The sequence below is a fragment of the Pinus tabuliformis genome, chromosome X, assembly GCF_031772625.1.
Source record: "Pinus tabuliformis cultivar Carrire ecotype Pingquan chromosome X, CPIR1, whole genome shotgun sequence".
NCBI lineage: Eukaryota > Viridiplantae > Streptophyta > Pinopsida > Pinales > Pinaceae > Pinus > Pinus tabuliformis.
Window position 1 is genome coordinate 1,127,581,078 of NC_142308.1, and position 26,680 is coordinate 1,127,607,757.

The 26,680-nt window shown below is 37.5% G+C and overlaps 1 protein-coding gene across 1 annotated transcript; it reads right to left on the minus strand.

Moving 5' to 3' along the window:
* Window positions 1-20,248: 20,248 nt before the first annotated feature.
* On the minus strand, window positions 20,249-23,243 carry LOC149143803 (triacylglycerol lipase 1-like). Its single transcript, XM_089447068.1, has 9 exons — window positions 23,026-23,243; window positions 22,801-22,902; window positions 22,565-22,714; window positions 21,814-21,924; window positions 21,565-21,708; window positions 21,440-21,480; window positions 21,203-21,285; window positions 20,918-21,013; window positions 20,249-20,798 (listed from the first exon to the last, which is right to left on the minus strand). The coding sequence occupies exons 1-9, from the start codon at window positions 23,185-23,187 to the stop codon at window positions 20,500-20,502; spliced, it is 1,188 nt and encodes a 395-aa protein (XP_089303194.1). The 5' UTR covers window positions 23,188-23,243; the 3' UTR covers window positions 20,249-20,499.
* Window positions 23,244-26,680: the final 3,437 nt, after the last annotated feature.

Sequence of the window (26,680 nt, forward strand, 5' to 3'; positions counted from 1 at the left end):
CGAGCCGGTGAGAGTCCTTTGGAAAAGGCGAAGCCGGATGGAATCGTCAAGCCACGAATTTGATGAACACCAAAGGTGATAGGTCATGATGTGGGCTTGAGGGTCCTCTCCAGCTTTGCCATCAAATTTGGGACAATCACCGGGTATCTTGGTTAGAACTGGTGGCCAGTATGGATTATGAAGAATGGGATCATTAGTCAATTTGGATACATCTGGCAGTTCCAGTGTTGCTAAGAAAGGTAACTGAGGATTGAATGACATCTGTGGCCGTGGATAAGAGGTAATACTAGAGTTCCAACCAAGTGGCGGTTGCCCCCATGGACTTTGTCCGGACGGGCCTGGCCCATAAGGGTTCTGCCCATAGGGATTATGTCCATAGGGGTTCTGTCCATAACCGAACGGTTGACTCTGGATCTGCCCCCCAGCACCCCATGGATTACCAACTTGACCTGTAGGAGCAACATACTGTTGCTGGTAATTCTGATAAGGAGTGACCTGCATTTGTTGATAATTTTGATACGGGGCCAACTGAGTTTGCCCCTGAGGTTGCTGGTAACTATACGGTTGTTGAGCTCCATACTGAGCCTGGTGACCAGGCTGCGCTTGGTAAGAAGGTTGGGATTGCAACCCACCTTGCATCTGAAGACCAGTTTGAGTCTGGGGCCCAGAAGGATGTCCTTGAAAAGGTTGAGCTTGGGCCACCTGGCCGGAAGGTTGTCCTGGCTGAGTTTGGGACGGACCCGTTTGCCCAGAAGGATGAGCTTGCTGGGTATTAGGTTGTCCTTGTACAACCGAGGGTTGTCCTTGCGGAACAGATGGCTGAGTGGGCTGGATGGCCGGTTGACCTTGAGGTTGACCAACTTGTCCAGATGGATGACTAGGCTGGGCAGTGGGTTGGCCTTGCTGCACGTAAGGCTGACCGCCCTACCCAGAAGGGTACCCTTGCTGGACTCCAGGTTGTCCTTGTTGCATATAAGGTTGTCCTGGTTGTCCAGATGGATAACCTTGCTGGACACCAGGTTGACCTTGTTGGATGTAAGGTTGTCCTGGTTGCCCAGACGGGTAACCTTGCTGAATACCAGGTTGCCCCGGATTGCCAGAAGGTTGAGTAAGATAAGTGAAAGACGGACCACCAGCGGCCGAAGGTTGTCCCTGATAGGGTTGTCCTTGTAGGCCCCCAGGTTTCCCTGGGTAAGACTGGCCGTAATATTGCTACCCTTGGGGGGTTTGCACGTAAGATGGCTGGCCTTGGTTAGGCGGTCCCTGAAGTTGTGTAGGCATCGCTTGGCCACCATGATAAGTGGTGGTGCCCCAAGCAACGGATAATAGTACCGAGACCTCAACAACAAGCTAAGTAGGCAAGGGCCTAGAAAGATAGAGGTACTAACCAGTGGAATCGTAGTAATAGAACGGACCTTGCGCGCTCGAATCCTGGACAGTTTGCAAATATTGATCATATGGCCCCCCCCTGGAGTGGGACCAGAAGAGGGTGGTGCACTTTGTGCAGGATGAACAACTCTCGGTGTATGTGCCGGCTGGCCACTACTTACTAGGCCGTGAGACGGACCAGCACCAATAGTCACAGCTGAAGATGTCATAACGGTACTAACAACCGATGTTGAATATGCTACACAAATAGTTGGAACAGTTGGAACTGAAGTGACGGGTGTACTGTGAACTTGTGAAATAAAAGATCCCGTAGTGGGAGTGATGTGGAGATCCCACATGGTACTTGAAGAGGGGATCCTAGCACCCACATTATCCCTCAAGGACTTATAGCATGAGGGTACCGGAGATGTGGCCGGGATAGGAGTTTCGATACTTGACAAAATAGGTGTCTCACTCACTCTAGGAGATGTATCATCCATGTCATAGGAAGTCATTGGGGTCGAAACACCAGGAGGGGTAAAAGGAATATCGTCTTCGTAAGGCTCCCAAATGGGGTTCCAGTGAATTTTGTAAGCCTCGTTGTCTGGAGCACGAGAGTTAATCGGTTGGATACTCGGGATAACAGGGAGAGTATCACTCACAACCAGTACCTCAGGAGCAACAAAAGACGGAGACCGTTGATCACTTGGAACGGGAGACGGGATCAATGATTCTGCCAGGATGACAAACTTCAAAACAAATCCTAGGGAAACTAACGAGAAAGGACCCTACTCAAACTAACGCAAACAAGATCTAACTGGGTAAATGTTAATCGCGGCCGACTAAATTTTAAGACGCAAGGACATAACTTGACCTTTTCATTTTTTAAGACTCGAGAAAAGGACAAAAATATGACTCTAGTCGCCTTCGAATGTTTAATGAGCCCGAAGTGACAAATTCTCAGATGAGCCTTTTCTTTTAGGGAGTCTGAAAAGGATCAAAATTGACTACTCTGGAGAGCTAGGCAAAATGGTTTACCAAACAAATCCATAAAACTGCATATACACCTTGGCAGTCATATGAAAACCAAGGCAGTCATATGAAAACCAAGGATTTCCCGTACGGCAGTCAATCTTCCCGAATGCTGTGTTCGGTGCGTTAGGCTTGTAACGCAGTAGACACGGCTTCCTATGGATAAAGGATGATAACCTAGTGGGGTCTCCCCATATACTTGACGGTACGTGGGAGCTCAAATCCGTGCTAGACCATTGTTGCGTCACGGAAGGAGGAATCACCCAACCTTAAGTGAAACAAAAGTGACTAGGTTTAACGACATCGGAGCACGTCTCTAGCCTAGACCTATAAACAGTGAGCGTTATGTTCCTATGCGTTTTTAGGTTCATTCAGTTCATTTTAAGGTTGATCTTGTATTAGGTTTCGGTTTTCAGGCCTTACCGTATGAAATCTCTCAAAATTGCCTAAATGCAAAATATATGCCGAAATATGTCATTCCATTCGATGAATGCTAGTTACAAGAGGGTTTGAGGGCTTTCACGCAAACGAAATGATCACAAAACAACAAATAGCTTCCCTAATGCAGCTAATGGAAATTCACAAACTTTTCTTTGAGATCACTAATCACTAATCAAAATGAAAAGCTTCTAGTTCTCATTAACTAATACAAAGCAAAAGATATTTTTCTTTTTGTTGATGGAAAAGTGAATTAAACAAACTTTGAGGAATAATAACAAACAAATGTGAAAAGAACCGGTTGACCCCAAACAACTGTGATCCACATCCGGGTAGTGAAAATAAATCGAAACATTGTCAAGACTGGTTCAACAACAATCACTTAAACAACCAAGAAAAAGCAGGCAAAGAGGAAGGCTTCACCAAACCAATAGCAAGCAGTAAATGAACCTTTGCAAACGAGTAACCAAGCAAAGCTGATCCAATAAACTTGGAATGATAAAACTAGGTCACAAGACAAAAGGCAAGATCCGCTCAACAAAACTTACAAGAGAGTGCTTCAATCTCCAGACAGTGAAAACCAGTTAAAAACCAAGTGAGAACAGTAGGGGATAGCAAGACCAACAGGCTTAGGAGGCAGAATTGAAGAAATTCAATTCTACAGGAATCAACGCGGGTGGTACACAGCAACAATGCGCTGATAAAGAACTACGCGTAGCAACAATGCGATGTCAGCGCGGAAGTACACGCCTTACCCGCGATGGTCCGATTTTCAGAACCGTCGCGACTGTTTGGTGTATTAACGCGATGATCAGGAGGTCACAGAAAGGGCTGCGCGATGACAGCGTGACTGTTTAATTATAAACCGCGATGATGCTCAAAAACGGCCACAATCAAGCCAAAAACTCCCAAACCAAGGCAATCAATCTTTAAACAAACAAGGCACCTCCCAGACCGAACCAGGAAACCAAAAAACAGAGAACTAATCCCCAAACTTTGAAAAGAGAGCAAAAACAAACTCAAGGAAAGAATGAACAAAAAGGACAAAAGCTAGCTCCAAGCTGTTCAGTTAGTAAACCAAACTGGAGATTGACTGAAGTGGCATTGATATACTTTGCTAATGCAGAGAAATAGCGTTTCGAAGGCTATCTGGCCGTGCTTCAGGCTCTGTCTAAAGTTTACAAATCAAATAACAAGGTAAACTCCCCAGTGGAGTCGCCAAATTATTGTGGAGGTAAATCCCCTCTGCGGACAGAGGCGATCCCTACTAGTCCAAATAGGGTCTAGCAACAATCAAACAACGCTAACACGCAGGTTCCTAATTGCAAATTAAAGACCGATGATGAAGGCCTACTTGGATTCCAACACTAGTACTTGTAGAAGAGTTGATGCTCCCGTCCCTTTGCTCCGGTTGGTCACAGTCCTCACGATCCTCGTGCACGGACACCTGCACATGCAAAGAACGATACAAACACAAGCATAAAATCCAAGAGATGCAACTATATATCAGTCAAAAAGGATATAACTCAAACACCATCATAAAGACAATAAGAGTTGAACCATAATGATAGTCGTCTATTATTGATAAACAAAGAAGAACACAACCATAGTTCTGAAGTCAAATCCTTCTCAAGAGGATCTAGCCAGCAAGTTCCTCAAGCATTCACCCTTGAAGGTAGATATCCCAAGACAAAACTCTCTCTCACACAAGTTTACACAAGATCAAAACACTTCACAACCTTCCTTAAGCTCTCTAACAATCCCACACTTGTCACACCAGCTACCTATCAAGCTCTCACACTATCAGCAACACTCCAAACACTATGAATTCCAAAAACTAGCAGCTCATAGCAATGGTGGAGGCTTAAATAGGAGAAGGAGTCTCCATGAATTGTGGGAGGATGAGCTTATCTCCAAGGAAGGTGGCTCAAATAACGAAACAGACATGCCAGAGAAGGGAGGGCGACATATACAAGGCCAACAACCAGGTCTGGAGTCATCTGGAAGGCCGGCTGTTAGAACAAACTCGCCCAGACTGGATCATCGCGGGTGCATAACTGCACTAGAGCGCTGACATCGCTACTGAATAACGAAGAAATTCATGTCAGCGCGATCAAACATAAGCAATAGTCACGTTGTCTCATAAAATTCGACCATCGTGGGAATCACGTGTACTTCTGCACTGGCAGCGCGTTCGGTCTGTTTTGGAGCGCTCATCAGCGCGTTTATTTTTACAACAGTCGCGATGATGGAAAAACTTTGGCAAAGTGGGTCATTTGGCAACATTAGAGAGCATGAGCATGGATGATTTGGACTCATGACACAGTAGGAAGACTGGTAGGAAGGCAGTGACAAATTACTGTGTAACAGCACCTACTCTGATACCACTTGTTGGACCCAAGAGTACAATGGGGGGGTGAATCAATATGTCAGCCAGTTTACCAATTCACAACTTTTCATCAATTAGAAATGCAGTAATCAATCATAACCACTTATAGTAAGTCAATAAACATAAAAAGTCATCATAAAGTTATCATCATCATATAAACCGTAAATAAATAGGCCGTCATATCAAAGAGACACAATCTTTTACATGGAAATCCATATGGGAGAAAACGACAAATTCTTCTTCTTTATATGCTCCAATTCTTGACATAGATTTGCAAGCTCCAACCTATTGGAGGAAACTACCCTAATATATGCAAGTTTCCACTTTCGATGGGCTACAAACTGTATGAGGCACCAACCTCGAAAGACGCAAGTAGATACTCACTATAGGTTGCAACCTAATTGAGGCACCAACCTTGATGATGAGCAGGCTCCAACATGCTCTAGGTTTCAATGTGATTGAGGCTCCAACTTTGATAATGAGCAATCTCTAACTTGCCCTAGGCTCCAACATTGATAATGAGCGAGCTCCTACCTGCTCTAGACTCCAACCTTCGTGGAGGCACCCACCTCCTTCTTCAACTTCTTTGTGGACCTCTATTTCATCACACTTTTAAATTGGATCCATCATCATCATATATCACTTAATCATATCACAATATAGAAGCTACAACCACTGCCACTATAATTACTATCGCAATCTGCAGGCACTGAAACCACTATCACTGCAATAAATAATCATATGTTACAAGTTTTCATAATGTTTTCCATGTTCTTTTCTAACCAATTCTTTGATATGGTCACTCAAACACCTACTCGAAAACTATTTACACCATGTATCCAAAACAACTGCAACCTGCTCATAGACCCTTAGAAAAAACACAAGAGGTTCCAGCCATTAAATAAGTATCAAAAGGGAATCATGTAACTCTGGTTACATTCATCTTTGAGCCTTGATCACCCAGCTTCTTCCAGAATCTAATTTGGACCAATATTGACCTCAAAAACCCATAAAAACCATATAAAATCATAAAACAAATTAATTGTTCTACAAAAGCCTACTTTCTTAGCACCCTTGTACAAAATGCTCTACCTTCAGTGTTGGTGCTACAAAATTCCCATCGGTAGTTCCTTAAGTAGTTTACAAAATGGTAGTATAAAATAAAATGTAAACAAACCTATCAATTGGAGGAGTTGAACCCGTGACCTCGGGTCACCCACTACAATATGATACCAACTGTGTTACTTGATGGTTCTTGCAAGGTTATGCCTTTGGTGTACATTTGTTTAGAATTAAATGATCGATATTCCAAGCAAATAGGATTTGGGGCCCAAGATTTCATACTATACATACATACTTTTCTCTGGTAACATAATTATTTTCTTGTATCTTTGTCCACATCTTTATATTGTGATCATGTGATCAATCATCGAATAGTGGTTACATGGCTCCTCATTTTCGAATGGCATCCATGTCAACACTATTGTTTATCGATAGTGAAATGTGTTTTGTTAACCTACCATATGCGATAAATCCCAATACGTGGCTCAACTCACATATGTGTTCTGAACTAGGTTAGCTCTAGCATGTCTCTACTAAATCCACACTCATTAATTTAATTTGTCAAAAATTCCACCCAAAAACACCTTTTCTACATGCATAACATGTCTTTAATTCCATACCTATCACCAAGACCTATGCTACTATATATCTAGTTAGTTTGTAACATATCTTCAATATCTGCCTTCGCCAAACTTTGGATCCCTACCACATCGACCTCAACCATTAGGAAACCATTAGCCATAGCTATATATAATTGGTTTGTTAACCTGATGGCAAAATAAGAGTTATATGTTTTTCATCTCAAGCTTTTATTCACAACATATTGTGTTCATAGTGTATCCATGGAATTATCCAACCTCAACCAAAATGAAGCCGAAATTAATCTAACTAGACTTGCACCAAAATAGAAATATGCGATCAACCAAACAAAATATTGCTAATGAAGCTAAAGCACCGAAATTTTCAACACTCCCCAACAACCAAAACCTTCGTTCAAAATCAGAACCAACTTTCTCACTTGTGTTAAAGAATCTAGGGCATCTAGGTTATAGTGAGATTCTTCTGACAATGATAACAAGTTGTGAAGTACTTTTACTTTTCTTATTAGCACAATATTCTCTTCTTATTATTAGTGTGTGTTATTCTTACTTCATCAAATAGTTACCAAAACAAAAGAGACAAGTACACAAGATGTTGGCTCTCATCCAGGGAACAACCTCTCTCTCCTAGAGAGGAAAACCCTTCTACAAATTTCTCTTATTGAAGCCTCAATTGACAAATGCCAAACCCTAGACCCTTGACCGGTTGATCCTCCAAGCACATGACATAGTCTCTCTTTCTTTTTCCTTCAATTGATGCCTTCTTCTGGGTTTCACCTTGATCTCTTCCTTCACACTTCTTCTAGCAACTGGCAGCTCTTTTGCTAGAAAATGTAGAAACCATAGGTCTCCTTAGAGACCTCTTATTTGGTGTCCTTCTTTTCTTCTCTACCTTGCTTGGAAAATTTCTTTCTCCTTGATACTTAAGTTAGAGAATGAGGCCTTTCTTGAGGTATGTCCTTGAGGTTAGAGTTTGATCCTCTTAACCCTTACTACTGCTATGTTTTTTTCACACGTGTGGATGATCTAGGGCACAAGATTTCCGTTCTAGCTTGCTCCTTTCCTTCACTTGAGATTGGACCCACTTCGCTTGATATGGAGGCCTATTTGAGACCTCTTTTTGGCCCAACAGAAACTTCTTGGAGGTCTTCTATTGCAACAGCAAAATGTCCCTATTTTCCTTTGCACGTGTGATAGAGAGGATCCCAAAAATAGTCCCAAAACTCCAGACCCTTTCTTCTTCTCTTCCCTAAAAGTATTTTTCTCTCTTTTTCACACCTCTTTCTTGCCTCTTCTCTTCTCTAATTTCAAATATCACTTGATGGTCTAATGGTGAGGTTGTACTACTCTATATATAGGAGTTTGTCCCTCCTTTTAGGCTGACTTGATCACCTTGTGAGGCTGACTTGACATTTGTGCATAAAAATTCATTTCTTGAGCCAACTTGAAGAGGAGACTTGTCTTTTCTTTGGAGGATCTTTGTTGACATATTTCTTTGACTCTAATACATATGTTTGCATATTGTAACATGCCCACATGGGTCTTCAATAATTACATTGACTCTTTGACTTTCCTAGAAGCACTTAAACATGTGTTTGACTTATCGAATGGACAAGAAATCTATTCTTGATACTGACAAAAATAATAATTCTTTTATTTTACAAGTACAAAGATAAAATTTACATTTATGAAGACTGAACCTAGTTACACTTTCTTCAACACTCCCTCTTAACTAGGGAGGTATTCATAAATCATTACAAGGTGCTTGGCCATTTTCAATCTGAAGAATTCACATAAGAGAAATCGGATTGGCAATCCATCTATTATAACATCATAGTAACAAACATTGTTTCCCTAGCAAGGCCTTGACTGACAACTCTATCTCTCAATATATCAGAGCACAATGTTGGTGAGATCAATTACTATAGACACCTTCATCATTGTCTCTCAAGGTACATACCCACCTCGATGTTCACTGAGTATGACCTTCTAGGACTATTCGTATCTTGGGTTCACAGCCCTCAAAGAATATTGGTCCTCTTCCCTACTCTTATCTTAGATGCCCTACACATTGTCAAAGAGCATCGGATGCCAGATGATTACTCAATCCTCCATTCTTTCTTCCCAAGTGAAGACAATAATGTTATGTTCATCTCTCCCTTTCAACTAGGGAAGATATGCCCATTCATGTGAAGGAATGTACCCAAGCTCCCTTTGACCAGGAACTTATCCAAGCTCCCTCTCAATTAGGGACTTGTCAGACCTCCCTCTTAACTAGGGACTCTCCTATACATCAGCAACTTCTTCTTGCAGGTCATTTATCTCCTTGATCAATTTATTTCCTTGATTTCATGAATTTTATTCAAGCTTCTTTCTTGTAGGGCATCAACCATCGATCACTTTCCTTCTTGGTTTGTCATGTCATTCCTTTCTCCATGGAAAGTGAACTTCTTGATATATATATGGAAACTTTGTTATATGGCTACTTCTTCTTCATCACGTTTATTTCAGGAATTTACATCCACCACATGAATGCTAGTTTTACTTGTACTTACAACCCTTGTTTCAGTTTCCCTGCATGAACCTATCTAGATATTGTTCAAGAAATCAAAGCATAACATTAAATCAAATAGTACCTTATGAGATGGATTTCCATCATTACATCTTGTTGGCTTGAATCATCAACATCCTACATTTTCACATCTCCAAGGCCTTTCCAGGTGTCAATGGTCCGTTGATCTTTTTCTTCCTTAGTCAGAATTATCGCACCTTCTTTCGGGAGATGCCTTCAACAAATATGTTGGATGTTGATTCCTAGTGTCCATGGTGTCCTTTTTATCCCTGATCTCTTTTCTTATGGGTTTCTTAGTCAACCTCCTCATACTCCATATGAGGACATTTCTCATATTGACCTTCATCAGTGTGTGAACCATTCCTTCATGCACATTTTCAATGAAATAGATCTATCCTTTTCTTCTTGATCATCCTTCCAGAGAAATTCCCCATGCTTATTAACACGAATGATGACATTACTTAACTGAAAACATAGATGCATAAATACCTCATCTTAGTTCTTTCCTCGATCATCTCAACTTCCTTTGATAGCTTCCTAGATTGAGATTACGTCAATCCCCTTTGCTTTGCTACTTCTTTCCTTGCTTGCATATCATCCTTTCTTGAATCCCCATAAGTGGAATTCCTATCAAGACATCTGATTTTCTTGAAAGTCATGAACCTTCCATTGAAGATTCCATTGGAGGATCCTAGTAGTCCTCATCCTGCAAATGCTCCTTTCTGCTGATGATAGTGGCCTTCCAATATTATTCTTCTTGATCATGATCATTCCTTGATGCCTTGATGAGGTTATCCAATGGCTACATCCTTCTTACCTGAATATCTTTATATGAGCTATTTCTACATAATTCTCCTATATTCTTGAAGATATAATTCTCATAAGTCATGCATTCTATCCCACTACTACTTGTTCCTGTGATACCCAAAACTTTAAATAAGGCTTATGTGAAGAAGTTGATTTCAATCATAGTAGATATCTAGAGGGTCATCCTTCTTCTACTTCTGATCTTCTTCTTTCACTTCTTGGGTAATGCATGATTCTTCTTGTTTCCTCTTACTATTTTCCTTCTTAAACTTAGGACAATCCCTCTTATAGTGTCCATACTCTTGGCAGCCAAAGCATTGGACTTTGGACATATCTCTTTTACCATTTTTTTGTGGACCAAACTTGTCAAATTTCCCTTTTTTGTTGGCTATAGCAGCAAATGCCTGCTCCTTTGATCCCACATCCTCTTTGGCTTTGAGTCTAGTCTCCTAAATTTTGCATAGAGACCAAAGTTCATTCAACAGGGTAGCTTCCTTCTTGGCATATATACTTGATGTGAACTTGCCCCACTCCTCAGGTAATGCATTGAGCACCACATTTTTCATCTCTCTGTCTGACATAACCTCTCCTAATTATTGTAGTTGGTCTCTCATCTCCAAGACCTTCATGAAGTAGGGAGTTATTCCTTCTTCCTTGGATATATTCATTTTGTATAGTTCATTACGCAATGATATCACCTCTCCAGGTGTACTAACTGAGAATAGCTCCATCAGTTTATCATAGATTTCTTTAGGTGTTTCAAGTTTGGAAACATAAGGAATGAGAGGATCCTTGATGGATTCTATCAAAATCCTTTGATCCCTTGTTTCATCCTTATTATACTTTTCTAGGGTTTGAGTTTGTTCCTTAGCAGGAATAGTGACACTCCCTTTGATGTAGTCCAGAAGTTCATTCTCTTGGAGAATTAGATCAGTCCTCTTTTTCCATGAAAGGAAATTAGCAGTCCCAACCAGTTTGTTGCTTTCCTTGCAAAAAGACATTTTGATATTTTCAGAAGAGGACATAAAAAATACTTACTTGAGAGAGTTGATATGAAGAGCTCTTGTTGCTTCCTTGAAGATTTGATGACTTGAATTCTTAGATCTTGGAGTTCTTCAAGATGCTTCCTTCAAGGTGCCTTATGATAGATTTTCTTGGTGATGAGACCTTCTCACTGTGTAGATTTGGAGATCTTCAATGATGAATCTAGATCTTGAGTGCTATCTTTGAAGAAGAAGAATATATGGAAGGCTTTCTTCTTTCTTTGTTCCCGGGCTGGTAGTCCATCTTAATGGATCTAGGAGGAGATGGTAATCCTCCTTGTCTTTGATGGATCTAGAACCCTTGCTTGTAGATCTGATGCTTCAATATTTGTGTGCCCTTTCTTCTTGACCTCAATTATTTGGATTTCTATGTGTTCTTGAGATTCCCTTCCTTGATGTGTCACCTTAGCTCTGATACCATGTTGAATAATCTAGGGCATCTAGGTTATAGTGAGATCCTTCTGACAATGATAACAATTTGTGAAGTAATTTTACTTTTCTTATTAACACAATCTTGTCTTCTTATTATTAGTGTGTGTTTTTCTTACTTCATCAAACAATTACCAAAACAAAAGAGACAAGAACACAATATGTTGGCTCTCAGCCAAGGAAAAACCTCTATCTCCTAGATAGGAAAACCCTTTTGCAAATTTCTCTTATTGAAGCTTCAATTGACAAATGCCAAACCCTAGACCCATGACGGTTGATCCTCCAAGCGCAAGACACAGACTCTCTTTCTTTGTCTTTGAATTGATGTCTTCCTATGGGTTGCACCTTGATCTCTTCCTTCACACTTCTTCTGGCAACTGGAAACTCTTTTTTTGGCAACTGTAGAAACCCTAGGTCTCCTTAGGGACCTCTTCTTTGGTGTCCTTTTCTTCTCTACCTCGCTTGGAAGTTTTCTTTCTCCTTGATACTTAGGCTAGAGAATGAGGCCTTTCTTGAGGTATTTCCTTGAGGTTAGAGGCTAATCCTCTTAACCCTCACTACTACTATGTTCTCTTCACATGTGTGGATGATCTAAGGCACAAGATTTCCCTTCTAGCTAGTTCCTTTCCTTATCTTGAGATGGGACCCACTTCACTTGATATGGAGGCCTATTTGGGAGCTATTTTTGGCCCAACTGAAACTTCTTGGAGGTCTAAAATTTCTAACTTATTGCAGCAACAGAATGTCCTTCTTTTCCTTCGCACGTGTGACAGGGAGGAGTGCAAAAATAGTCCCAAAACTTCAGATTTCTTTCCTTTCTTCTTCGCTTCCCTAGAAGTACTTTCCTTACCCTTTTTTGCACCTCTTTCTTGCCTCTTCTCTTCGTTGATTTCATAGATCACTTGATGCTCTAATGGTGAGGTCGTATTTCTCTATATATAGTAGTTTGTCCCTCCTTTTAGGCCGACTTGATCACCTGGTGAGGCTGACTTGACATTTGTGCATAAAAATTCATTTCTTGAGCTGACTTGAAGAGGAGACTTGTCTTTTCTTTGGATGATATTCTTTGACATATTTCTTTGACTCTAATACATATGTTTACATAGTGTAACATGCCTACATGGGTCTTCAATAATCACATTGACTCTTTGACTTTCCTAGAAGCACTTAAACATGTTATTGACCTATCGAATGGACAAGAAATCCATTCTTGATAATGACAAAAAAAATAATTATTTTCTTTTACAAGTACAAAGATCAAATTTACATTTATGAAGACCGAACCTAGTTACACTTTCTTCAACAACTTTCTCTTTGAGCTTAACCATAGAACCTTTATGTTAAAATAGTTTGTTGTTTCAAGTCTCACCTTGGCCATATCTACATCATAACCATGATTCTTGCTCAAGGGAAAACTAAACCAGAACACCCATCAATCAACAGATCTCCTTGGTGCAGACTAAAAATGAATCATTGCACACACACCTCTAACTCATGATCATATGCATATTTATCGATATGTAGTGGTCCCATGACTTAAAGGTCAATCATATGACTAGTGTTGTAAATATAGAGCTGACCATTAGCGTTTGGATTTTAACCTCACATGATCACACCACATGACCTAGTTCATAGGCTCATTAATCGTTTGTTTAGTGACATCATCATGATGTCACCAAGCCACATGGAAGCTCATGATGGGTGGTATGTGTCACTTGTTTTTGGCCCTTTCACAAATCTAAAATTTCCATTTGTCCTTGCCACATGGCAGTCCCTAGTGGCACCACTTCATCATGTTGACGTCAGCTACTAACATGTCATTCATCTAGGGGTATATGTGGATAATTAACCTGTGTGCATCTTTTCTCTTCCTTCATAATTTATCCATTTGATCACAGTTGGATCAAATAGAAGATACACATTGTTTAACATTGATTAACAATGTGCATGTTTGTGTAGTGGAGATCATTGATTTCCTAGTCAATGGTTGATCTGCCCTAAAGTTGTGAACTTGTTAACAAATTTGGAATTCGGGGTTTTTCCCTAAAGTTTGGTCCCTTAATTAATATTGAAACTTCAAGTGGCCATAACTTCTCATCTGGGAGGATTTTTTCTGAGCATGATATATTGTTGGAAAGGTATCAATGAGACCTACACAACCATGATGTTTGTAGAATCATTTGAGCATCATGACTTCATCAAAAACTCAAAAAACTTCAAAATCCTTTTAGCTTGACCTTATGAGAGTATGCATGATAGTTGGTTGCCATACTACCTCCTACGATGCATGAGTGATTTATTTGTTGTCTTGGACATTCCCTTTGACATCAATGGCAACACAATGTGCAATAGACTTGTTTTTTAACAAACTTAAGAACCCTAGAACTCAATATAAGGATAAAATTACAACGAAGGATAAGTAAAATGAAAGAGACAACTTACCTTTTACATATATAATACAAGTATGTGATCTATATAAATTAATGAAAATACTTTCTCTTCCTTTTGTTTAAATGAAAGATGAGGTGGGGAAACAATTATAATGTATACCATGTTCAAAATAATCAATCTAAGTAAACATTAGATAATTCCACATGTAAAGTGCTCCAAATCTAAGTGAGATATGTCAAGCTTTGAGATATGCATGTTTGCAAAGAAAGGGTCCTAAGGTGAGTGCTCCATAAGAAGTGTCTAACACTCCTCTTCCAAAGTAATGCTCCATCACTCCCCCCTAATTCATGTGTACTTCTATTTCCACCACACCTACATGCTCACACCTTAACTCATGTTTTTTCAAGTTAAGCATAAACCTCCATGTAAGGAACCAAGTGTCTCCCTCCTACTTAGAGCTCAACTTCCTCTTCTTCGATGCCCAATGCTTCTCCTCCAAATGAGTCATCCACCTAACAAAGAAATCAAACTCTCCATTTGTATGCCTCATGAATAGTGATCCAAATTGGATCCTAGAACACTCTCTAAGTTTTCATAAACTCTTAAAATTATGCCAAAATTTCAAAGTCTTATAAAGGTCAAGATTATCAAATATATCCTCGTGACAATGGCAATTTGTGATCAGTGCAGAGCAACGAGGACCCTCGGTCAAAGCACGTAGACAGTTGGCCCATGGGAACATGCGCTAGCGCAAATTGGCAAAACCAGAGGTTAATTCGAGAAACGGGGGCAGTTTCGGATATGCGATTAGTGACAAGTCGCTAATCGCATATCGCAGGGAAAACACCTCAAAGAAAGATAAGCCCCAAGTGCCCGCACCCGAAATGTTATAAAATGTGTAAAAGTAATTAATTCAGTTATGGCGGAGCGGGATTCCACAAAACCAGTAGAATATCGAAATGGTTTTGAGCGGTAAGTGGTTTCAACTGAGTTTCACTCAATTCCATATAACGACTGCCACACGTCTAGCAGAAGAAAGAGAAAACTGCACACATCGGACGGGTAAACGTCATGTTACTTACCTGCCCAATATGGATGATGACCATTGGATATGGAAGCCCCAGATCGATGGCGGAGATGTGATCTGATGGATGACCGGATTCGATGGGGTAAATAGGCAGAGTTATATAAGATTTGAAGTCCGATATGGACGATGCGTTGGTGGAGATTCGTATTTCGCGGGCAATCTTGGAGAAAATGGAAATAACGGTCGTTCAAACATTTCTAGTGAACCTGACACACTCATCCATTACAGAATAGGTGGCCACCTCCCTGTGAGGCATTATACAACGATGATTACGCTGAACAGAAGGATTCAGACAGACAGAGGCAAGGAAACTAGAAAGCCGAGAAGCAGAAATGAACAGTCAGGAAGTCGATGGCTTTAAAGCCACGAACTGACAGAGATAGAGTAGGCAGGAAAGCAGAAAGAAAGCAAAAGAAAGAGTTAGTTAGAAAGCTAAGATCAGAAAGAAGGAGCCGAGCTGACCTGCAGGAGCAAAGGCAACATCGATCCAGACAGAGCCAAAGAGAGTCAGAGAGTCTGTGTACTCCAAAGAAGGCTTGAGAGGTTCAAGCGAACTCCTCTGTATATGCCTATCATGTATGAGTCTCATATTGGACTCATACTACTGTGACCAATAGAGGTCGAGTTTCAGTAAGTAGAGTTTGTGTACTCCAGAGACTTGAGGGATCCAAGTATAGTCTTGTTGATTCATATCTGCTGTGTGAGACTCAAATTGAGCTCACTGTTGTAAAACTCTACTTTTGAAAACATAATAGAGAGGCCACCACTGAAGGCTGGACCGGGAGATGTAGCCCAAGAGTATTGGGTGAACTCCTTATTAAACATATTGTGTTTACATGTTTGCCTGTTATGTTTTCTCTAACTACTTCAGTGTCTGTGTATTTCACAATCTTATCGATCCGTTGCATATAATAACATAGGCACATCCATGCACATGAGTCTGTAATACCTTAATTGTTTGTCTTAGATCAATTTCAGATCAAATAGAGTCACCAAGCCATATACATCTTCAACCTCCTACAGATGTTTGCCACACAAGCATCAAGTCAAGGTATAGCAATCCATGAATGAGTTATCTCCAATGTGTATGTACATCACACTAAAACCAAGGGTAGTTAATACTTCATGCACCCAATATCACATGAAGCACCCTCAAGCTTGTTATAATCACTTTTAGAGTAACCCCGAGAACTAGCATGAAGCTTCTTCTCTTCTCATTTCGATTGATTTCCTAATGAATTTCGTGCCTCACATGTGAAGGCTTCAATGCAGCATGTGAAGTGGGTGGGACATACTTCTACTTAAAGCAAAGGGACACATGTCATAGTCATAGTCTACTTTATTTCTTTATTTTCTTGTATCCTTTTCTTATATGTCCATGTGGAGATCAACAAAATTTATACTTTACAAGAGTTTAATAGTGCTACAAATACTTGAGGTATAAGCATCCTTAGTTTGGCTAACTAATGTTTTCCCTCCTTTCGAAATCCACAAATACAATATTTCTTAACATAAACCTCACATAGTTAAAGGTTATTTCCCACACTAGGAATTAATTCATCTATATTCTTTGGCTTTAACATGACTAGAGGAAATTAGTAATCTATCCTAATTTGAAATTTTTTTATTGACTTGTGCATTTAGGAAGGGAGCCTAATTAACCTAGAATATCCATATAAAGGAAAAAATGGCAAATAAAGCCTACTTTTATTTGGTGTTTCATATTTACCTTATACTTTCAATGATAGTTTTAGCCTCCTTAACTGCAAAAATAAGCAAATCAAAGATAACATACATCAATGAAACCATAAGAACATTAAGTTAAAATTAATAAACCTAATTAACTTTGTGTGCAATCATTTTGTGTCCTTCTATTTTTCTTTATTTTGTCAAAATCAAAGTGGTAACTCCACTCTACAAAGTCATCATAACTCAGCTAGAATTGTTTTGGATTGAGAATTGTATTATTTTACTAGAGGTTGACTCTTTGAACTCATTTCAATCATTCCCATAAAGTCAAATTACCTAAGAAAAGCATGATCTTCCTACCTCTTCCTAAATTGAAGATTTTTATTACAACTTATATTAGCTAAACTCATTTCTACACATTAAAGGCTAGTGGTTACTTACACATCCTTATTTATGCTTTTGAAAATCTTCAATAGTAACATGTTAAAATAAAACTTCATAACCACCTTGTATTCTTCTATAAAACTCTAAAGCTAAAAACCATTATATAAACATCATACACTTCCATATCTTTTTCCTTAAATCCTATAAAAAAAAACTTTAATATTAAAAAACTCCTTCATGAAATATACTAAACTAAACCCTAATAAAAATTTATATTCATTAATTCTTTAAAAAATAAAACTTTATTCTCATTAAAATATGGTAAACTAAACTCTAATAAAATTTTATATTAATAAACCAATGCAAGCATGTGCTAAACTGAACCCTCGAACTTGAAAAAGATAACTAAACCATAACTTTCTTAGACACCTCAAATTTCAAAAGATACCCATCAATAAACATTCAAAATACAACCCTTTTTTTTAAAAAAAACCCAGCATACCTTTATAACATGATTAAATAGTTTTTAAACATCTTTATAATTCTACCTTGCTCATTTTTATATGTAATGATCTGCAACATGCATTTCATTAAGTATCTTCTCATATTACTATGAACATTTTTTTGTAATGTGTACAAGTGACAAGGATGTGTGCTCTTATTCGGAGGCAATGCCAAGCTCACCAAAGGGAAAAATGATTGTTCAATGTGCAAAAGGCATGCACGCACCACAAAAGCAAAGCAAAAGTGAGTGATGTGACTTTTGAGAAGACCCTAATTGCTTTGGAAGTAGCCTAGAAATCAAAGCAAAAGTGAGTGATGTGACTTTTTAGAAGACCCTAATAGCTTTGGAAGTAGCCTAGTGATATAGACTAGAAATAAAAACAAAATGAAAAGAGAAAGTAACAAAGAAATTCACTCGCCATATCAAAGATTTGTGCTTTCAATTAATTTTATATGATGTAATATTAATTTATATGTTTATTTATAAATAAATATTTTTTAAAATATAATAAATATTCAATTCTTAATTTAAATTTAAATTTAAAATTTTTAAATAAATTTAAATAAAATTTTTATTATAAATAATTTTAAATCTAAATATAAAATTTTAAATTTTATTATAAAAATTGAATACAAAACTTCTTCACAAACATAAAACTCATTTTATCCACTTTTCCTTAGAATATTACCTATAAATAATGTGCAGAGCTCTTAAATGTAAAGGAAAAGGTATATATAATGACTACATGCAGAACCCAACATAAAAGATAGATGACATTGAATATATAATTAATTTTTAAAAAAATACTACTTAATATTAAGAATGGTTATGGAAAAAGGATAATTAATATTTAATTTTTAAAAGATAAAAAATAATTTTGATTTAATTTATATTTAAAAATTTAATCAAAATTGAATATTTAATTTAATTTTTATTTAAAAATTTTAATAAAAAATAAAAAATATTACCTAAAAAACAACAACATATTCTCTATATTAAAAAATAAAAAATAAAAAAATCCAACCACATATTTTATGTTACAATAAAAATACATACATGACATTTGAAAATATATATATATATATATTACATCAATTTTATAAATTGTATTCTCATATAACATCCATTTATATATTTAATTTACATTAATTGATATTTATATTTAAAATTATATTTCACATCAATTTATCTACCTAAACTATATTCATAAAATCAATTATATACCTAATTTATATTGGAAACTTTAAAATATATTATCACAACTCAATTGGTATAAAATACTATACTCTCATATCAATATATTTACTAATTATATTCAAAAACTTGGACCAAAACAAACAGCTGAATTAACAACACTAACTTCACATGTCAAGATTCTATTTTGATGCACGAGATGAATGCACAATAGTGAAACTATTAATCTTATGATATATTAATGTTATGATGGTCATAGAATGAAAAATTATTTTGTTTCATATCCATTAAATATATGGAATCCATTGAATATATGGAATGTAAGAATGTCATCAATTTAATGGAATAAATTTGATTGATTTGTGGCTATTAAATTTTAATACCCATTGAATATATGGAATCCAATGAAGGTAAGGAATTTTTAATTGATATTAAAAAGTCCGCAACTAAATTAAATGGATTGATTGATTGGTTGGTTTAAGGTTAAAAGAATTTTACACATAAAATTTGCAATTAAAATAGAATATGCAATTCATGGTTCGAAACTGTTAAGAATTGCTTCCTATTTAGTATGAACCACATGTAGAAATGGCAAGATTGAGTGGATAACTGTATTTAAGATCAGTTTAATAGTGGTTAAAGTATTTTTGCGGTTGAGAAGTCACAGGAAGTTAGTTTTTTGTGTGAGTTATAGGAAGTTATTGTTAATTTTGCTATTAAAAAGTTATAAGAAGTTATCCTTTTTCATGCTAGTTAGCAGAAGTTATTATTAAAATATTTTTGGTATTAAGAAGCTATCATTTTTTATGTGAGTTACAAATATTTTATAGAAATAGCAAATCACAAACACCTAAAAAAAATGAGTTGTCTAATTTCTTTAAAATTTGGCAAGAATTTATTGAAATTACAAGCTTGATGAGTAATAGTTGCACAATCAAAGTGGCTTAGGAGTTTTTCAGGGCACTGAATCCATATATACAGTCAAAAAACCAGTTTAAATAACACAAATCAAAATTTCACCTCAAATTTTTCTACCAGATTCTTAAATAACACAAATCAAAATTTCACCTCAAATTTTTCTACCAGATTTTAACACTAGAAAGTCCAAAAAATCGCACTAAAAACACCTAACAACTAAAAAAAATATTAGTTAAAATTTTTGAGTGATCGACTATTTTTTGTATACCAGTTTGAAATAAAAGCTTTTTGTTTTCTTTTGCATGGTATCATTGATCTCAACATCACACGTACCCATAAAGTAAACAATAGTCACGAGACACTGCCACAATTCCAAATTCGTACCAAAATATGCATGAATGAAGCATGCACTCCAAGGCAATCAATGGGTGGCCTTGAAAGCCACATACAGAGGATTTAATAATATCATTTAGATATACAGTCCCTCGTGATCTGTTAAAACAGGGGGCGGTGTGATTCCCCGGGCAGAAATCTAATCTGGTTTTCTTCTTCTTCCCCTTTTTCCACTTAGCCTGAAACTTATTTTTTCTACTCAGTTCTGAAAGAATTCAATGATATGATCATAGACCTCCTCTTTCAAGTTGTAAGCAAGGATGAAATCCAAATGAGCATAGAGGGGTTTGAACACATATTTGTACCCTGAATTCAACTCCACCTTCAGTCTCTCCACATCCAACAAGTTTGCCAAAGCATCCATGGCTCCATAAGCCAGCATCAGGTTTTGTGTGGGGACTTTGAACAGATCATATACAGGAGGAGTAATGAAATTATACCTCTTCATGTTCTCCACCAGCCCATAATCATATTTCTGAAACTTGTCAGCTCTATATACTGCATGGAAAAATCAAATTTCTGAAACTTGTCAGCTCTCTATACTGAATGGCAGACAATTGGATTAATGTTCAGCCCAGAAAAGAATGCAAATCAGAATCTATATAATTACTACTCACACTGAGCTAAATGAATGAGGTTCTTCGTTGAGGTCGCCTGTGTCTCGTACTTGTCATAGAAGGCTATTCGAGAACTGTTGATGCAGCAGTTTATTCCTAATTTTCATGCCCAAATTCAATAGTATCAGTATTATGTCAGTAGTTTTAATATTTACTGGCCAAAAAAAGGACTATTGGAAATTTGTACATAAATTTGACTCTAGAATTTGTCTGGCTGATTAACTGCAATGCAACTGTCATGTTTTTGTGGGTTTATTTTTTTCAAATGGGAGACTGCAAGAGAACCTGTGAAAGCCGAAGCTAAATCTTCATAACAAGCTAAGTTGGCTGCTTTGCATATGAGATCAACATAATGCTGTCCAGTTTCCCTGCACAATTAGAAGACTTTTCATTCAATGCAATGTTTCATTTCACTGCAATAATTTTGGATTAGTTCAATCAGTAAGAGAGAATTATTTCAAAGGGTTGAAGTTTATCACACTGGATTACCACCAGGAACTCAAATGCCTTTCTTATACTCACGTTTTTGTAGTGAATGAATGCAGTCCCAGCGCCTCAAACACCTGTGATGAAGAAAATTTATATTTGAACAAGCAGAAATGTTTGCAAAGAATTAAAACATTTAAAACAAGAAAATGCAGGCTTGCCTGGTCTAAGTGCAGATTTACTGCAGCAACTCCTATGGGCGTGTAGGCATGGGAGACATAAGCAACAGGGGCCAACAATGCCAGTTTTTCCACAACATCCCCCAGGTTCCCTTCACTTAAAGCAGCCAGAGCAGCTTGACTTCCCTGTTATTCGTGACAAACATTTACCCAACAATAATTACATTGTTTCTTCTGAGTAAAAAACAGATGATGATCTGGTCGTTGCATCTTATAAATAAGTTTATTAACCTGAGAGAAGCCAATGTAATAAATCTTTTTGTTTGTGATGCTGTTCACCATATGCAACATCTCAGGGAGGTCTATGGCTGCCAATTCGTCCAAGCTCCAATCCCAGTATGCCTAAGGATGGGATTAAACATTTTACATAAATGGTTAGAATCAAAATTTATTGCAGAATATGTCAGTCATTGTTAAATTTTCTAGCAATACTATGTATATAAAAATTGGGATAGGCAAGTTTGGTTGCCTAGTTTTGGTGGTTCAGTGTTTTCAGTGTTTTGAACTTCATGTAGAAGGCCAGCCTCTGAATTGATAGCAGATCTCTGAATTCATCCAGAGCACTGGTAATTATAAACTAAAGGCAAGAAGTGTTGGGATCTTCCAAAAAGAATTTGATAGATTAGCACTCCAGAATTTGATGATCCTCTAAGTTCAGTGTTTTCAGTGTTTTGAACTTCATGTAAAAGGCCAGCCTCTGAATTGATAGAAGATCTCTGAATTCATCCAGAGCACTGGTAATTATAAACTAAAGGCAAGAAGTGTTGGGATCTTCCAAAAAAGAATTTGATAGATTAGCACTTCAGAATTTGATGATCCTCCAAGTTGATCCCAATGCTGAGTACCATCAGTGAAAGACCAAAAGGTGCTTACAATTTCCCAACCCCAGCAGCAAAAAAACAAAATGATATAGATTAGCAACCCACGATTTCATACCCTCATTGGTTTAAGATGGATTAACTAATCAATAATGGTAATATACCGCATCTTGTTCTGTCAAGTTCTCATGTCCATAGCTGTAACGCGTGGTCCGGGCATTCCCAATCCAAACATCATACCCAGCATTTGCCAGAATGAACGCAGAGGATTTATCAGATTGATCAGGCGGATTCAACACCCAAGTATCTCCACCCTGCCATGCAATTCTCAGATCATCAGTTGGGCCCCCAGCAATAGCAACAAGGCCAGCCACAGAAAATAACAGCAAGGAACACTCACTGATAAAACGCCATGATTCAAGAAAACCGGACCCTTTTGGCCCAAATCAGAGCGGGTATTGATCCTCTGAATCCCCAGCCGAAAACCATCTGTGGTTGTAATCTGCAACAAGCAAAGTCCAGAAAAACTAAAACCCAAAACAAAACAGACAGAAATATACAAAAAAATTAAACTGCTGCTGCATGATATCTGTATAAATGCAATGACGGAGTTCATAACTCTTACAGAGTATTCATGGCAATCATAATTAGAATAGTAAGGCTGCACAAATGTGGAGCATAATCCAGCTGGGTTCTGCTCAACTCTTATGACACCAGCCTTAGTATTTTGCCCAATGCCCCACTCAGCCCAACATGTGAAAAGCAATACAAATATTAGTTTCCACATCTCGATTAAGCCACTGTACTGCTAACAACCCACCCCTCACTCTCTATCAATCAATCAATGCAGGTATATAAACTTAATTGCAGTGCGCCCCGTGGGAACCAAGTGTGAACGAAACCCAAATCCTGTCAACATGCCGTGACAGCCGATTTACGAAAACGATTAAAAGCCAAAATCATCGGTCACATGTTCCGGCGCAGACAGGGGTCCGCAGGATATTGATTATTTCCCAACCCTCTGAATCCAATTTTTCCCATTTTGTCGTTGAGCATTGATATTAATTGCACCGAACCAATGATGTCTGAACTAAACTTTGACCAGGGGAAGAAAGTTGGGAAGAAGGTGTCATATCCTCATCAAGAGTAAAGTCGTGGGATATACAGTGGCAGATAGTTGAAAAAAACCCCTACTTTTCAAGGACATGGATAATGATTATCCTCGTAAGTGGAAGCTCTTGAGCGAACTATCTCTGGCATTTGGAAACTCTTGAGCGAACTATCTCTGGCATTTTGTTTTATTTTGTGTGAACTAAACTTTGACAAGGGGAAGAAAGTTGGGAAGAAGGTGTCATATCCTCATCAAAAGTAAAGTCGTGGGATATACAGTGGCAGATAGTTGAAAAAAAACCCTATTTTTAAGGACATGGATAATGATTGTCCTCGTAAGTGGAAGCTCCTTAGCAAACTCCCTCTGGCATTTGGAAACTCTTGAGCGAACTATCTCTGGCATTTTGTTTTATTTTGTGTGCAGTGTTGTTGTTGAAGAATGTGGACCCATTATTCGTTCCTTCTCTTGGACAATGCTCTAAATTCCAAATTATCTTGTCAGGTAAATGATGCCAGGCACATGAACCATCCCTATAGAACTGCTGGTGCTGGACAAAAGAAGCTCGGCAGAAACGAAACAGCTCAACTGTAACAGAGCTTGAATGTGAAAGCAATTTGAGGCATGAGAAGTCAGCATCTAATTCCGATTTATAAGAGAAAAGAAAGCAGGAGATGTGAACGGTGAATAAAGAAAGTTGACAGAGTTTAGTTCACTAATAAACTTTAGTTAGGCAAACAACGTTGACATAACAATGTTTAAACAGAAGTTTATCTGTTTTCACAACATATATATTTATAAGATAAAAGAAAGTAGATTTGAGCTGTGAATAAAGTTTACAGAGTTTAGTTCACTAATAAACTTTGGCTAGGCAAACAACATTGACATAACAATGTTTAGTCAGAAGTTTATCTGTTTTCAATCATATATATTTATAAGATAAAAGAAACAGATGTGACCTGTGAATAAAGAAAGTTGACAGAGTTTAGTTCACTAATAAACTTTAGCCAGGCAAACAACATTGACATAACAATGTTTAAACACAAGTTTATCTGTTTTCAATCATTCATATATATATACTCACCCCACTTCCACTTTGATAGTGAAGATATGGTGTGCAAAGCGAGGATATGCATGTACATATTCTAACTAATTAAATGTCAAGTTGATGTATATTTAACTAATTAGCCAAAAATTGAAGTCATGGTTTACCATATCATTGAATTGTTCAACTTTGTATATTGAACAATTAAATGTCAAGTTGGTGTATATTTAACTAATTAGCTAAAAATTGAAGTCATGGTTTACCATATCATTGAATTGTTCAACTTTGTATGTTGAACATTTAATGAAAAATATATAAGATTAAAGACTTTGAAGTTGTTGGGTCATAATTAAAGATTATTTTATTAGCAAAGAACTTATCATGATTTTTTTCACGGTATATATTAGTATATACTATTCCATAGAGGATGAGATATTTTGGGTAGATGAATTGTAACAAATATATTATTCATAAATTTTTATATTTCATGTTAAGCCATCTCAAAAATAGTCTTCATATTAGTAGTTTTGGGGTCATGATTTTCTATTGCATTTTTTTGGGTCTTTTCAAGCATTTTTCAAAGTATTGACACAAGGAATCAACTTGGTATTCTAATGTTCTTTTCAACAAGTTAAAGAAGACCCAAAACATAGCATTGAGTGAAAAGTTATGACCTCGACAAGGCTCTCATTTTTTTTTCGGACATTTCATATTCATCTAGCTCAACATTCTCACATAGCCCTAATTAAGTTATGGTTTCTTGCACTAGAGGCTTTTTACTTCTTAATATTTTTTTACATCATTGTAAAAAGTAGTTACAATTCTTGTTATGGGTTTTTTTAGAAATGAGCAACCTCATCACATCTCTCTTCATAGATAAGCTACCAGCGTTTTAGCCATATCATATCGCTATGTACATGATAGTGTTTTTCACATATGATTTGAATCTATATAATTTGATTTTTACTGTAATTTTTTAATTTCAATATCATCCCATGTATTTCTCCAATATTGTGTTCTTCCATTTCATTCTCAACCCAATCTAGATCAGTAGTATTAAACCACTCTACACTATCTTATTTTTCCATGCATGTCCTAAGGGAGGTCAAGATAAAAGGAGTTGGGCCTCAAACTATTCAAACATGGGGAACACTTCCCTCGTGAACTCAAGCAACCTCCCATATTGGATGAAATAAAGAAAGAATATAAAGCAAGAGCGCATATCAAGTTGTTGCTCTAGGAATCACTTATGTGGAAGAAGAATGAGATGATGGACCATTTCATCCAAATCTTGCCATAGAGGTACCTTCACTAAGCATTGATTTTAGAGGAGGAACATAATTCAAGGTAAGAAATAATGTTATATACCTATGTTTGAAGGTAAGATAGATGTAGAATCTTTTGAGATATGGTTGAATATTCTAGATGATTATTTATTTATTTATAAGTTTTTCAACAATATGAAGATTAATTTCACACTTCTAAAGTATTTTCCCTGTGTCAAAGAGGTGGGATACTTATTGTGTGCCATATGTTGGGTTGTGTTATATTCTTTCCACGACTAGCCCATGTAGTTAACTGGGGGGTTAGAGGGGGCGCAAAGCCCCCCTTCGTTGCACTGATTGCATAGTGGTGGGGTCACAGGGGGTTTGAGGGATGCAAGTAACCCCACTCTATGGGGTTTGGGGCAGCGCCCCGGAAAATTTTGGTTTTGGAACCTATGTTAGGTTGGGCGGACCCACCTATGGTTTTGTGTATGATTTTTGCACATGTTTTTGGATGCAATGGTTTTCAGTCCATGGTATAGGATGCTTCGGCATGTATAAATATGTATTATAACATTAAAATGAACATAATGAAAAATCAAGCTGGTAGTCCCGGTTTTGGGATCTAGAGGAAAATATTTGTGTATATGTGTTTTATGTGTTATGCTCTCGCATTGTTTATTTTACGTGTTTTAAAATTCGTACGCTGGTAATTTCTGTACAGGGTTAAAACCTACATTTGGTATCAGAGTTGTTTTGGCTTCAAGGGGACGCCTTTGTTGCTAAGGGGTTTTGCTCAGGCCTGTGGTAGACCCTGTTCAGTGGCAGATCTGTGGGATCGATTCTGGTGGTGAAAGAAGAT

What these genes read in the sequence shown, in the direction of transcription:
- LOC149143803 (XM_089447068.1), bottom strand. Translation starts at nt 23,187, where the DNA reads ATGTGGAAACTAATATTTGTATTGCTTTTCACATGTTGGGCTGAGTGG. An exon ending in TGAATCATGGCGTTTTATCA is followed by an intron (nt 22,715 to 22,800) that starts GTGAGTGTTCCT and finishes ATTGCATGGCAG; the next exon opens with GGTGGAGATACTTGGGTGTT. An exon ending in TAAATCTGCACTTAGACCAG is followed by an intron (nt 21,481 to 21,564) that starts GCAAGCCTGCAT and finishes TCTTCATCACAG; the next exon opens with GTGTTTGAGGCGCTGGGACT.